The 15683-nt window shown below is 36.1% G+C and overlaps 1 protein-coding gene across 1 annotated transcript; it reads left to right on the plus strand.

Moving 5' to 3' along the window:
* The first annotated feature begins 5678 nt into the window (after window positions 1–5678).
* Window positions 5679–8183, plus strand: LOC132562034 (uncharacterized). The gene is made up of 3 exons (XM_060226757.1): window positions 5679–5815; window positions 7018–7211; window positions 8032–8183. The coding sequence occupies exons 1-3, from the start codon at window positions 5679–5681 to the stop codon at window positions 8181–8183; spliced, it is 483 nt and encodes a 160-aa protein (XP_060082740.1).
* Window positions 8184–15683: the final 7500 nt, after the last annotated feature.

Raw genomic sequence — 15683 nt, forward strand, 5'->3', positions numbered from 1 at the left:
TCGATGTCTAAATATGTTTAATGTGGTTTGCGTATGTTATGCTTGCTTACGTCGTGCATAATAATATTATAAAGAGTGTATAATCATCAGCGACTGAATGTTTGAACACAGGCCAGTGTATGCGAGATAAGGACGTTCATGGAGAGAAACAACTATCCATGTCATAGTTGTATTGTAAGTTAGATTGTACAAAAGACACAGAAGTGAAAAGTATCTTTAAACACAAATTAAGAAATAAAGACAGTAGAGGCAAATAATGATTTAAACTGCATTTTACACCTATTTTGTCTTTCTACGATTCTTCAGTGATGCGAAAGGCCTACATTGTGAAACCTGGGAGGCGACTGTAGACAATCCAAAGTGATCAAAAGAAAAGCCAAAATGACGATGGGGAGGTGCACAAGCACATTTGTACTTATAAACAAAAGTAGAAGATCGTTAAAGGAATCATGGTACAGTTGTATGTTTGCCAGGTATATGTGAAGATTCCATGTATGCACGCGAGCATGTGCCCTTGTCAATGAAGTGTTTGTACAGTGTAACGTTTGTATGCACGATTAAATAAATGACAGAGTGAACTATCTATCTTCAGGAGAAAGATATTTATAATGTTAATATGCGTTTGTTAATAAAATGTTTGCTCCTGGAAGAAGGAGTCTGCACTCAGTCTTCAAAATGGGATCAGCGTTCGAAATTTCAATGCCAAGTACATTAAGTAATTAATAATTATGCACCCTTGCTACCCCTGAATTTACTACAAATTATACTTTACATCTCCTACACTGAAAGTTATCCAGCGTACAAAATAAACAGTACTAACCTCAAAAATTCTACTTTTGTCTTTTTGCATCACAAAAGAAAAGGTCCGAAGGGCTTCATCTCTTCGCCTATCTAAATAACCACTGCGGGACATTATCCAGAGCACCATAACCCAGTGTAAAGAGAAATAATCGTTCTCAAATAAACACTGACTGATTAGGCGAGATTAATAACGAGATCTCCTGTGACAGTGTGCAGCGAAACCACTTGACAGCGCTCTCTTGACTCACGCAGACGTGTTCACTAAGCGTGAGCAGTATCGCAGTATCATTTGTTATTTAGGAGCTGGGAGCAACCGTAGAGGTTCATGTGTGAATGTTGACACGGGATATTTATACAATACAGACACATCGTAATTATTGCCTTGTGATCTGACCTACTGATTACATCCTAGAAACATTAGGTTGAACTGCAAACATGCTTACCTTGTCGACTTAATTTGATTTAATTTTTTTAAAATTGTTGAAGGAAGGACAACTACTCACTATTCAAGACGAGCTAAGAAGTGAAAATATCTCAGATTTCTCAGGTATCTTAAATATTTCAACTTCATATCCAAAACAGTAAAAGACGACCTCTTGGAACTATGTTTAAACATAATATCCCACGTAATTATCTAATCACTTTAAGTCAAGCACTTAAAACTGAATGTGAAAGTAAATGGAAACTACACATTCATAACTTCACTGGGCCTACTCAACGAAATCATGTATACCTGTACAAGTATATAACGTATCTCATGCGACACCGTTCCATGAAAATAATTTGCACACATGAATATTATATTTGAAATGTATCTATTGTATTAAAAACAAATCTTCTGCATATATTCATCTTGTTACTCAGAAGTATGATACGTTTGAAGTCTGCGTTTGTTATCCCATTATCGCCGTGGAAATCGTGAATCAATAAAAGTTAAATAGATTTTCAGCCAAGATATCGCCATACAGCGAAATAACAAAAGCGAAAGTAGACACAAATATTACATTCTGTTAAACATGAAACGAATTTCCCGGATATAAATCACTGAAAGTCATTTAAACAGCTTATGGAATTCAGAAGATATGAACATCACATGCTCTAAGTTATACTACACCAGCTCGAGTTAAAGATGTGTATCACAGTACGTCCGTGTACGGGTCAGCATGGCTGTTATGTATATGACGTGTCACAAGATTTTATTTCAAAGCGTTATGCCATTTGATCACCAAATATATTTCATACTGTCACCGTTTTACAGTTCTGATCCTAACTGTCTAAATATATTGGTGTTTATGAAAGTATAGACAAAACAACTCACCCTCGTCGTACTTGTAATTTGCTTTCATTTTCCACTGAAAATTCCCAATGCTATTTTAAGTCTGTCATTCGGAATCTAGGTTTTGTTCCGAATGATATATCGGCGCGTTCGATTCGATAGCCGGGAAAAAAGTTCCGACTTACACACTGTCTATTGAACAGGTTGATGATATAAAAAATATAACTATTCCCAGTAAGTTACATAGATGTGAAGCCTTGCTTGAATTATATTTTGATTAAGAAATTGATATTTAGTAATAGATTAAGTCAATTTAAGGTTCGTGAAGCGCGTTAAGTTACCGACGGAATAGTTTGATATATAAGAAACCTAGTATCTATTTTCAATTTCTTTGGGTAAATATGTAGATTACAGGTTTCAGAGAAAGCGTAAACTTGATGTTTTACATTCAACACGAATTAAACGTATGATCTCCGAGGTTTTTAAGATTTCTAATGTTACTTTACCTTCTATTTCACAAATTTTTGTTGAAATAAAAGAACTTTTTTAGAATCTTAGATAAGATAAGCAGGTGAAGATTCCAAGGATGAACATCTCTACATATGGGAAGAGATGTTATCGTTTTATGGCTGCCCAGGTGTGGAGGTGTGGAACAGCCCTACAAATGATCTGCTGTTAGATGTAAACTATGGGTCTTATCGTCGACTGGCACGCCCAGGTCTACTCCTGTTCTTTCTACATACACTACATAGTGAGAGTTGTCCCCTCTTGAACCAACCTTGCCAGATCAGCGCGTTGTTAAAGCTATCGCTTTATGATGTCGAGTTTGTCTGGCTACGATACCTTCTTTTGATACACAATACATTTGTGTATATCCTGTCAATATATGTACACTCCGATACTACATTTGCCCTGTCAATTTATGTACACTCCGATACTACATTTGTGTATATCCTGTCAATTTATGTACACTCCGATACTACATTTGTGTATATCCTGTCAATATATGTACACTCCGATACTACATTTGTGTATATCCTGTCAATATATGTACACTCCGATACTACATTTGCCCTGTCAATATATGTACACTCCGATACTACATTTGCCCTGTCAATATATGTACACTCCGATACTACATTTGCCCTGTCAATATATGTACACTCCGATACTACATTTGTCCTGTCAATTTATGTACACTCCGATACTACATTTGTGTATATCCTGTCAATATATGTACACTCCGATACTACATTTGTGTATATCCTGTCAATATATGTACACTCCGATACTACATTTGCCCTGTCAATATATGTACACTCCGATACTACATTTGCCCTGTCAATATATGTACACTCCGATACTACATTTGTGTATATCCTGTCAATATATGTACACTCCGATACTACATTTGTGTATATCCTGTCAATATATGTACACTCCGATACTACATTTGTGTATATCCTGTCAATATATGTACACTCCGATACTACATTTGCCCTGTCAATATATGTACACTCCGATACTACATTTGCCCTGTCAATTTATGTACACTCCGATACTACATTTGCCCTGTCAATATATGTACACTCCGATACTACATTTGCCCTGTCAATTTATGTACACTCCGATACTACATTTGCCCTGTCAATATATGTACACTCCGATACTACATTTGCCCTGTCAATTTATGTACACTCCGATACTACATTTGTGTATATCCTGTCAATATATGTACACTCCGATACTACATTTGTCCTGTCAATATATGTACACTCCGATACTACATTTGCCCTGTCAATTTATGTACACTCCGATACTACATTTGTGTATATCCTGTCAATATATGTACACTCCGATACAACATTTGTGTATATCCAGTCAATATATGTACACTCCGATACTACATTTGTGTATATCCTGTCAATTTATGTACACTCCGATACTACATTTGTGTATATCCTGTCAATATATGTACACTCCGATACTACATTTGCCCTGTCAATTTATGTACACTCCGATACTACATTTGCCCTGTCAATATATGTACACTCCGATACTACATTTGCCCTGTCAATTTATGTACACTCCGATACTATATTTGTGTATATCCTGTCAATATATGTACACTCCGATACTACATTTGTCCTGTCAATATATGTACACTCCGATACTACATTTGCCCTGTCAATTTATGTACACTCCGATACTACATTTGTGTATATCCTGTCAATATATGTACACTCCGATACTACATTTGTGTATATCCTGTCAATATGTACACTCCGATACTACATTTGTGTATATCCTGTCAATTTATGTACACTCCGATACTACATTTGTGTATATCCTGTCAATATATGTACACTCCGATACTACATTTGTGTATATCCTGTCAATATATGTTCACTCCGATACTACATTTGTCCTGTCAATATATGTACACTCCGATATTACTTTTGTGTATATCCTGTCAATATGTACATTTGTGTGATATACAACCCTTATGTTTCAGGATTGAAAATTGACTTAAACAAAAATGATTCGATAGTTATTGCAGCTGCTCTAATGACATATACTGTGATGAATTGGAGATTTACACTTATATTTGTCGTACCAACAGCACCACAGTGTTAGTAACGTGAAGAAGTCGCTGAAGTCACTAATACGAAAGTATTTCTGATCACTCCATCAATGATTACACTAAACCATAGCTATTAGCTATGTCGAGTAAGTATGTATCAACCCGGGGGGGGGGGATTGTTACATTGTATTGATAAAAGATACGTGCTTACAGGGATTGCGACATGTGTGTTTCTGTTCTCTTCAAAAGAGTTCTATCGGTAAGTAGATCGTTGGACGAATAACTTGATTTCTAGCTGAAACCAAAACTACTGAAATGCTGGCAAAATTAAGGGAATCCTTATACGTATGACAGTACGTTTTAGGTTTGTTTACAAATAGTGACTCTACACTCTGACGTATTGAAGCCGATTAAGCAAGATGTATATTTTTAAATGGATACATTTTCCTCTCAATTTCTACAACATGACTAGCCACCTAGCGAGAGTATGCATGAATACAATAATCGTAACGTATGTATGACAAGCATGTGTCATATCGGTCCTAAATAAACTGACACCAAAATGTATGTATGACAAGCATGTGTCATATCGGTCCTAAATAAACTGACACCAAAATGTATGCGACAAAATACGTTTAGATACAATGTAGTTCATAACCTTTCGTGTTAGTAAAGTAAAGATAGTGTACTTAATGGGTGACTTCTTTGGCGATAAATGGAAAATGGTCACCTCATGGTCAAAGCATGTAATTCTAAAAACTTAAATATGCATCAGAGTCGAAGTGGGAGCAGCTGAGAGAAACCTCTCTGATAACCTCCTACACAATGTTTGAACATTAGGATGTACATAGATGTTCCTAAACTGCACGTGTCACAGCCCCTGTGGGTCTTCCATTTATCTAAACTGACGTATATATCGTATTCCAATACATCATCACTTGCATCCTCAGACAATGCAGCAGTTGTCGAATCTAGTGACTATAAGTCAGTATAAGTGTTAAAAGGCATTGACGCAATATGAGTACGAAACGGTTAATTTGTAAAGTCGTGACGATTGCCATACTGGTGTTGTTGCTAGGGAAACCGGATCTGTCATCGGCAGCTCTCTGTAAGGATGTCCTGTATTTAGAGGAATGTGACACGTGGCTATCTGGGTAAGTAATAAACTATAAAAAAAAAGTAACAAAAGAGAGTTACATCACATAACGGACTAGAGACGTAGGGTACATTTCGAGATTACTTTTAATTCATAATACAGATAGGTAGATTACTGTCTGGATAAGTGATGCGTTATGGTGTTAACCTTTCCACTTTTCTTCAGTTTTCTCCTTGCCTATAATAGCATATCAATTATCAATATAAAGTAGAGAGCAATAACGTGTGAATCTGGGGAACAAGTCACTTAATATCGAATCAAATGCGATATGTAAACACTGTAGATTGAGGAAGCGGGCATGTTACCATCTAGAAGCTGCGGTATTAGAACTAACAATAAATAAATAAGAAAAATATATATTGTAAATATCAACTAGTCGTTTATTTGACTCAAATTATACATTCTTTGTTTCTTGTTCAATTACATTTCATTTCTCGAGTGCCCAGTTCTGTTCATCAAGTAACAATCCAAAAGTCCACTTGCTTTTTCTTCACTTAGCTTCAATTCACGGCACCATCTACTTGCTGTGGTATTAAAGAATTTCACAAATATGGCTGTATGAATGAGTGTAGGTTTTGTTGTCAGTAACTTATCCTTGAAGCGTAACTCTAGTATTTCTGTCAATCCGAAGCCATATTACAAGTGACCTCGATCTTTTACAAATAAACATATAGGTACGACTTTCAGCCAACTGTATGATAAAAGAGATGATTTATATCTTCCTATTGTGAACTTTCCATTTCTTGATAATAGCATTCCTGCTTCCCAATCGATGATGTTTAAATATCACAGTCCATTCGATATTCATTAACTTTTTCCAATAACATCGATCCCCGTGAAAGTTGTCGATAACTGACAGATGCGCCATAAATCACACAGGTTTACGAGAGGAGCAGGTTGATGAAGACATTATGAAAGATTTACGGTTAAGTACATTCTCAAAGTTAAGAATTGAAAATGGTTCAAGAATCTTCGTGATACACATTTTGTTGCTCAGATATTCTCAAAGTTACGCATATTCTCAATGTTAAGCAATGAGAACAAAATTAAGAAGTTTCGAGATTCCGGGACCAGATTTTTAAATACGTTTCAACTTTTAAAGCAATTCACGAACTTGCTTGATTCCAGTCGGAATCTCTCATCAATGGATAAATAAACGTGCTATTTTTAGGCGATATTATCACATTTTACACGTTACAGAAGTGGTATCATACTGTTGGAACCTATCTGTAGTAATGGTACTATCCACTGGCATAATTGTCAACACAACAACATCACGCTCAACATGCAAAAGCAAGAAATGTTCCGGATGTGCTTTTTATTGGACAAAATTCCATACAACATCATAGACATGACAAACAGCCGCAATGTTCCGAAAAAACCTCCAAAGAAAGGTTAGTGAACGATAAGATATTTCGACATTAATGTACTGATAAGTGTATTTGTGGTGTACTCACAGAAAGTGTATTTGTGGTGTACTCACAGAAAGTGTATTTGTGGTGTACTCACACATCGTGTATTTGTGGTGTACTCACAACACGTGTATTTGTGGTGTACTCACAGATCGTGTATTTGTGGTGTACTCACAGAAAGTGTATTTGTGGTGTACTCACAGAAAGTGTATTTGTGGTGTACTCACAACACGTGTATTTGTGGTGTACTCACAGAAAGTGTATTTGTGGTGTACTCACAGAAAGTGTATTTGTGGTGTACTCACAACACTTGTATTTGTGGTGTACTCACTGAAAGTGTATTTGTGGTGTACTCACATAAAGTGTATTTGTGGTGTACTCATAACACGTGTATTTGTGGTGTACTCTCAACACGTGTATTTGTGGTGTACTCACAGAAAGTGTATTTGTGGTGTACTCACAGATCGTGTATTTGTGGTGTACTCACAGATCGTGCATTTGTGGTGTACTCACAGAAAGTGTATTTGTGGTGTACTCACAGAAAATGTATTTGTGGTGTACTCACAGAAAGTGTATTTGTAACTAATTTTTTTGAATTGTGTTTCAGTCTATAATAATATGTACATTGTAAATATTACATAATTACATACCGATGCCCAAAATCTCTTATGGCATCGAAAAGTATCATTGAAAAGATAGGGAACCATCAGAAATATATGTCACATATTTTTGAAGGGACATCTGAATAGCGGTACACTATTAGTACCGTTGTCCTCAATCATGTGATTCTCTCTCTTTACAGATAAACCGAGCTGTGTGTTGTCCCGGCGAACCAACAACAAAAAGGAATCATTGGAACTGAGATTCAAACCATCTTCGCGAGGGTCACAGTTCCTCACCAATATCCCATTCACTGTCGAGAGAGTCTCTTTGCCAAAGCTCCCGTATGGTTAAGGATTCATTTCGTTGTAGCTGAATAGCCGACCACACTAATAAATTTCATGTAAATGTATAATTGGTTTTTATGTTTTTATCAACCATGTTAACCTTATCAACAAGACTGGTTATGACAAATAAATGGAAACTCATGACAGAACGAAAATGGTTTTTCAAGACGACAATACTAGCCTGGGCCGATAATTTTCACATTAGTCATGGACATCCTTTAGCAATAAAAGAGGAGTGATTATTCCTTGGCGAAGAGAGAGAAGTGGGTATTCCTTGACGATAAGACAGGCGCGGACTTATCTTGACAACGAGACAGAAGAGGGTATTCCTTGACAAAGAAACATGTGTGGGCATCCCTTGACAATGAGACAGGAGCAAGTATCCTTTGACGATGAGACAGGAGCCAGTATCCCTTGACAAGGAGACAGGAGCAAGTATGCCGTGACAAGGAGACAGGAACAAGTATCCCTTGACGATGAGACAGGAGCAAGTATCCCTTGACAAGGAGAAAGGAGTTGATATACCTTGACAAGGAGACAGGAGCAAGTATCATTTGACGAAGAGACAGGAGCAAGTATATTTTGAAAAGGAGATTGGAGTTGATATTTGTCGATAATGAGAGGAATGGATATTTGTCGATAATGAGAGGAGTGAGTATTTGTCAATAATGGGGTAAGAGTGAGTATTTGTCGATAATGAGATAGGAATGGGTATTTGTCGATAATGAGATAGGAATAGGTATTTGTCGATAATGAGATAGAAGTGGATATTTGTCTATAATGAGATAGGAGTGGATATTTGTCTATAATCAGATAGGAATGGGTATTTGTCGATAATGAGATAGGAATGGGTATTTGTCGATAATGAGATAGGAATGGGTATTTGTCGTAATGAGATAGGAATGGGTATCTGTCGATAATGAGATAGGAATGGGTATTTGTCGATAATGAGATAGGAGTAGGTATTCCCCGATGGAATAAGAGTGGGCGTTGCTTGACAATGGGTATTCTCTGAAAACAAGACAGCAGTCAGCATCATTTGACAACCGAACGAGAACTAAAAAAGAATATCATTAACAAAATTCAATCGTCTAAATTGAACATTCCTTCCAGCATTGTATAAGTTTACAATCTATCGATCTGGGAATAGTCTAGATAATCAATACGGTATTGATTTTTGTTTTAGTGTTTTTAAGGAACACATTTTAATATTCATATTCAGTGTACAACATATATCATTTATATTATCTTGTTTTAAATCATTAATTAAAACAAATATTATTGTCTATTTCACATGAAATAACTGACCGAAATAATCACCGAGAACTATCGATAAAGGAGCTGCCCTTCGCTGACCTAACGATTCACAATTGTAAGGCTTCGGCGTTTACTGTTGGTCTGTCTGTTTATTAAATGTTTTGTATATATTGTACCTAGGATATTGACTATGGCAACAAAATAAATATATCATTCAAGACAGACATGGGTTATTCGGTATTTACATTTCTTCTATTGCCGGTTCATGTGCAATTCAAATGCCAACAGAAGTTAGTGGTTGACTTACTAGACTGAATAGAAGGCTAAAAACTATAACATTCTAAATTTTCAACTTTTTATACATTGAATTAGCTTTTATTCACCATGTAAAAATCAAGTCGAGTTATATCAAGTGAGAAATAAAACTGCATCAGATAAGAGAAACAGGGGGTGCTGAATTGGAGGAAGACATATTAGGACCAACTGGTAGTTCATCACTGCTGTCAAGGTACTTTAGTAGGAAACTCAAAAACTGGTTTTCAACTTTAATAAGTTTAAAAGCTAAATTTCCATATTCATCAATTCAAAAGTATTCTGTATGATAAAGACACAATAAGTATCATAAAGAAATGTTAACGACTTTGTTTGGAGGGTTTAGTGATGCAATGAAACATGGTAATGTTTAGACTTTGTGATACCGGTACGTTGTACTTATTTCCTCTGTAGACATTGTGATACCGGTACGTTGTACTTATTTCCTCTGTAGCCTTTGTGTTACCGGTACGTTGTACTTATTTCCTCTATAGACATTGTGATACCGGTACGTTGTACTTATTTCCTCTGAAGACTTTGTGATACCGGTACGTTGTACTTATTTCCTCTATAGACTTTGTAATACCGCTACGTTGTACTTATTTCCTCTATAGACTTTGTAATACCTGTACGCTGTACTTTATTTCCTCTATAGACTTTGTGATACCGGTACGTTGTACTTATTTCCTCTGTAGACTTTGTGATACCGGTACGTTGTACTTTTTTCCTTTGTAGACTTTGTGATACCGGTACGTTGTACTTATTTCCTCTGTAGACATTGTGATACCGGTGCGTTGTACTTATTTCCTCTGTAGACTTTTTGATACCGGTACGTTGTACTTATTTCCTCTGTAGACATTGTGATACCGGTATTTCCTTTGTAGACTTTGTGATACCGGTACGTTGTACTTATTTCCTCTGTAGACATTGTGATACCGGTACGTTGTACTTATTTCCTCTATAGACATTGTGATACCGGTACGTTGTACTTATTTCCTCTTTAGACTTTGTGATACCGGTACGTTGTACTTATTTCCTCTATAGACATTGTGATACCGGTACGTAGTACTTATTTCCTCTATAGACTTTGTGATACCGGTACGTTGTACTTATTTCCTCTGTAGATTTTGTGATACCGGTACGTTGTACTTATTTCCTCTTTAGACTTTGTGATACCGGTACGTTGTACTTATTTCCTCTATAGACATTGTGATACCGGTACGTTGTACTTATTTCCTCTGTAGATTTTGTGATACCGGTACGTTGTACTTATTTCCTTGATAGACATTGTGATACCGGTACGTTGTACTTATTTGCTCTGTAGACATTGTGATACCGGTACGTTGTACTTATTTCCTCTTTAGACTTTGTGATACCGGTACGTTGTACTTATTTCCCCTTTAGACTTTGTGATACCGGTACGTTGTACTTATTTCCTCTTTAGACTTTGTGATACCGGTACGTTGTACTTATTTCCTCTATAGACATTGTGATACCGGTACGTTGTACTTATTTCCTCTGTAGATTTTGTGATACCGCTACGTTGTACTTATTTCATTAATAGACTTGATATGCAAGAGCATTTATTTCTTCGCGATGACGATAATTTTGGGTCATACAGGCATACCTAGTACCTAGGATGACGTCAGTTTTGAATCGTTCAAGTATATCTAGATCCTTTGGTGACGTCAGTATATAGGTGTATACATGTATCTACCCTAGTGTGACGTCAGTGCAAAACTGCATCTAATTTTAACGTATGACATCAGCGGTGTGCTTTACATATACATGTCTAAGTGTCATGTAAGCTTTTGGGTGCATATACCCTTCTGTTACGTCACATTCCTTAAGGTACCCGGACCTATGTGATAATGACCTTCATGTCATGCTCTATCTAAAAGTAATAAAAGATTGTGTTAGTAAGTATTACACAGGTGATAATTAAGTAAACAGTGACTTTCATGGTGCATGTAAAATGCATATTTAAAATGTCGTATTTTAAAACGATTTTCTAACTTATTATCGTCGCTGCATTTTTGATAAATTATACCCTTCTTTAAAAATTGAAAAGACGATATCGCGTGTGAATATAAAGGTCGTTGGTGACAGGTGGACAATACTATACCTATCTAATCAACCTATCTATACACGTCGTTCTAAACATTCACCTGTCTGTTACCTAACAATTTCGCAGGACTGGAAACGAGAGGATAGAAGGAACGTGAAGGCGGATATGGAAGTTAACGTGTCCATTGTCAGGTAAATATACACTAACCGTTGTATTACAGCTGACAACACATTACATAGTGTCCGAGAGTTTTGCGAATCCCTTTTGTTTTATAATGTTTGACTGCTCTTGAGTGAAATTGCTTTGTCATGAGCACAAAAATTGAACAAAATAAATCCATAACGATCAAATAATCCAGGTTTAATTGCAAAAGAAGTGATTATTGACAAAGTAATTATAGCGATAAATATATGCGATCATGAGTGAGTATATAGAATGTGTGACAATGGAACCATTCGGAATGCTATACATATCGTCATGGTCCAGTGAATGTAATGTTAAGGCTCTGTTTACTTACAAACCTATGAATGACATACTAAACACCCTCCCCCACCTAACCTACTCTCTAATCCCTATTACAGAGCTAGCGGCTGTGTGTTATTTACCATCACGAGACCTAAGTATGTGTACATAAACACACTATTACTTGTGAAACAATTCACATAATATTAAACCTATGAATGGGAAGTTCTCCAGTGTATTACGAAGGACACTCATGCTGTTCTCTATTGTTGAATTCCAATACTTGTAAATAATTTGGAAAGTGTTTCGAATACACCTAGCAAAACATCATGCAGAAAAATGGACATTATCAGAAAGAACTTTGTATAGTTGGTGTCAAATGAGTACAAATCACGTATGAGCATGTCAGCTAGACTTTATGTTTAGTTTCAGATCAGTGTAATAAGAGGAATACCTGGCATACGAGAAAATTCATACTTCTCTAAAGCCAGTGAAATACTAGAATGGTGACAAATGTTCACTTAAAGAGCCCCCTTACAAAAATAATCACTGTTTACAGGTAGATAATAAGACTGTAGTTTATTCATCAGTTCTGTTCGGTGCAGATTACAGATACCTGTACATCCCGATAATTGTATCTGAAGAGAAACAATTTAAGATATAGGTTTAAGATACATAAAATGTATGGGAGCCAATTCTGGCATCAAATCCAAGGTTTACCAAGAATTCAAAGGTATCTGATGAATTGATAGCTTTCCTAAGATGTTGATTAAGACATCACATGCCTGACTGCATGTTTTAACAGTAGTAAATGGAACAGATCTGTAGGCATAAATTTCATAATCCGTTTATCAAGAAACCTTTGTAGGGAAGTTAAAACTTCTCAAATTTACACCTAAAAAATTTAATCCGATTTTTCCTCAACAAAACGTGCATATCTTCACAGGGAACCCCATACAAATCACGAGACCGTACCTGGGTCTGCTGACATGACGTCAAAAAAGTCAGGCGATCTGCAGAATAAGACAGAAACATGAGCATATATATATATAATATATAATGTAATATATTTCGCCCCATACACAGCTCAAACTCTTTAGCATAGACGCCTGAACTCTTTCTGATTAACAAAGATCTATAGTAACGGTACAAAAAACCCTCCTACTTTGACCGAGTATAAACATTACTACACTTGATCGTAGAGGTTTCAGTTGTTCTGTTATTTACCCGTGGAGGGGATAGTTTATTAAAACAAGAATGAAAGACCTATTTTCATGCCACATAAAAAGTAAAAAAAGCCTTACTTGTCCTCACTCGTTTTAATTAAAGGTACGTGACCGCTTCCCCTAACCTGATTTCGATTTCTCGTCGTGTAACACAAACCTTTCTATATCCAACGTGTCCTTGTAGATACTGTTATATGATACACGTGTAGGGGGTGGGGATGTCGTTAGGGGGGTACTTCCTTATAAACAATCAATACTGCTGCTATTTTAATTGTAGCGCCCTAGATACCAGAGTAAAGTAATCTACTGGGTCATAGGAAGAAATCAAACCACATACACCTCTACACTTTTATAAGAAACCGTAGGTAGTCTCCCCTTATAATAAATTTCTATGATTTCAGCTGAAGTTTTATATACATTATTTACCGTATGTGTCAGTTTGTTCGTCGTATTCCACTTTGTAAAAACAATTATATTATGTGTATATAATTACAAACTAAGAAGCTATTGGCCATAAAATTGTATAATTCGTGTTATTTTTACCGTATGATGTGTGAAATATTTCTCATTAATATATACTACAGCGTTTAATTACGTCGTTGTGAGTATTATACATGTACGTGTCTAAAATCTGACTTAGCTGCTCTTTACTTGTTAACAATAATTGGGGCACAAATTCAATAGCCGAGAGGCGGTTGTAGAGTGTTGGGATATGACACAGGCTAAATTCTATTAGTATGAAATGAATATATTTCCCTGTATATGTTTCTGAGTATATTGAATGATGTGTGTGTTTAATATAAACCTTATAACTGGCTTTAACAACCATTTCAGCGGACGAATTGTGTACGTTTTATTTCAAAGAAATCAATTACATTTTAAAGTAAACTTAAGAACATACAGGAAGATATATGTATATAACAACATACGAAAACACCACTACTTACGTCTACAGGGGAAATTGTATACGAAACATCACTACTTTCGTCTACAGGGAAAACTGTATATGAAACATCACTACTTCCGTCTACAGAGAAAACTGTATACGAAATATCACTACTTCCGTCTACAGGGAAAACTGTATACGAAATATCACTACTTCCGTCTACAGGGAAAACTGTATATGAAACATCACTACTTCCGTCTACAGAGAAAACTGTATACGAAATATCACTACTTCCGTCTACAGGGAAAACTGTATACGAAACATCACTACTTCCGTCTACAGGGAAAACTTTATACTAAACACCACTACTTCCGTCTACAGGGAAAACTGTACACGAAACATCACTACTTCCGTCTACAGGGAAAACTGTATACGAAACATCACTACTTCCGTCTACAGGGAAAACTGTATATGAAACATCACTACTTCCGTCTACAGAGAAAACTGTATACGAAATATCACTACTTCCGTCTACAGGGAAAACTGTATATTAAACATCACTACTTCCGTCTACAGGGAAAACTGTAAACGAAAGATCACTACTTCCGTCTACAGGGAAAACTGTATACGAAACATCACTACTTCCGTCTACAGGGAAAACTGTATACGAAAGATCACTACTTCCGTTTACACGGAAAATTTACATACAAAAATAAACTTCTTCCGTCTACAAGGAAAACTATTTTTTAAAAAATACTTCCGTTTACAGGGAAAACTGTATACTGTAACAGCAACACATAGTAGCTATCAAATTAGAAATCTTCTTTTAATAATTCTTTTAACGATCACGTACCTTTCAACGGCCTTGTTATAATAATCATCTTAAGAAATTGAAATATTTATACACAAATACTGTTCGAAAAGAAAGATGATCAAGGTGTTTGAGTAGTGATTAAGGTGAAGGCGAATCTGACTGAAACATTGGGACATGAAACACATTGAATAACATCATCTGTATCTACAAAAGGCATGTTATCACCTGGGAACGATACAGGTAAACATTAACACATCCCAATGTGAATACGACCGACAAACTGCTTAGTGTAACAAAAGTAACGGCGTTCAGCTATAGGTGAAGTGCATGGCAAACAATGATACCAATTGTGTCGTTACAAACTCCTTACCTACAAGGAAACAGAGAAAAACTTCGAATCAGTTGTGTGATGAGCGTGGTGATATTTGTCCGTGTCTATGTGGCACACGTCTGATTAATGAGCTGTGAAATCATTTCAAACA

This window comes from Ylistrum balloti, unplaced genomic scaffold (genome assembly GCF_031769215.1).
Source record: "Ylistrum balloti isolate Yb309-2 unplaced genomic scaffold, AGI_CSIRO_Ybal_v1 Utg371328, whole genome shotgun sequence".
Lineage (NCBI taxonomy): Eukaryota > Metazoa > Mollusca > Bivalvia > Pectinida > Pectinidae > Ylistrum > Ylistrum balloti.

Coding starts and splice junctions, on each gene's coding strand:
- LOC132562034 (XM_060226757.1), top strand. CDS start 5,679: ATGAGTACGAAACGGTTAATTTGTAAAGTCGTGACGATTGCCATACTG. Junction 5,816..7,017: donor TGTGACACGTGGCTATCTGG/GTAAGTAATAAA, acceptor TACACGTTACAG/AAGTGGTATCATACTGTTGG. Junction 7,212..8,031: donor GAAAAAACCTCCAAAGAAAG/GTTAGTGAACGA, acceptor CTCTCTTTACAG/ATAAACCGAGCTGTGTGTTG.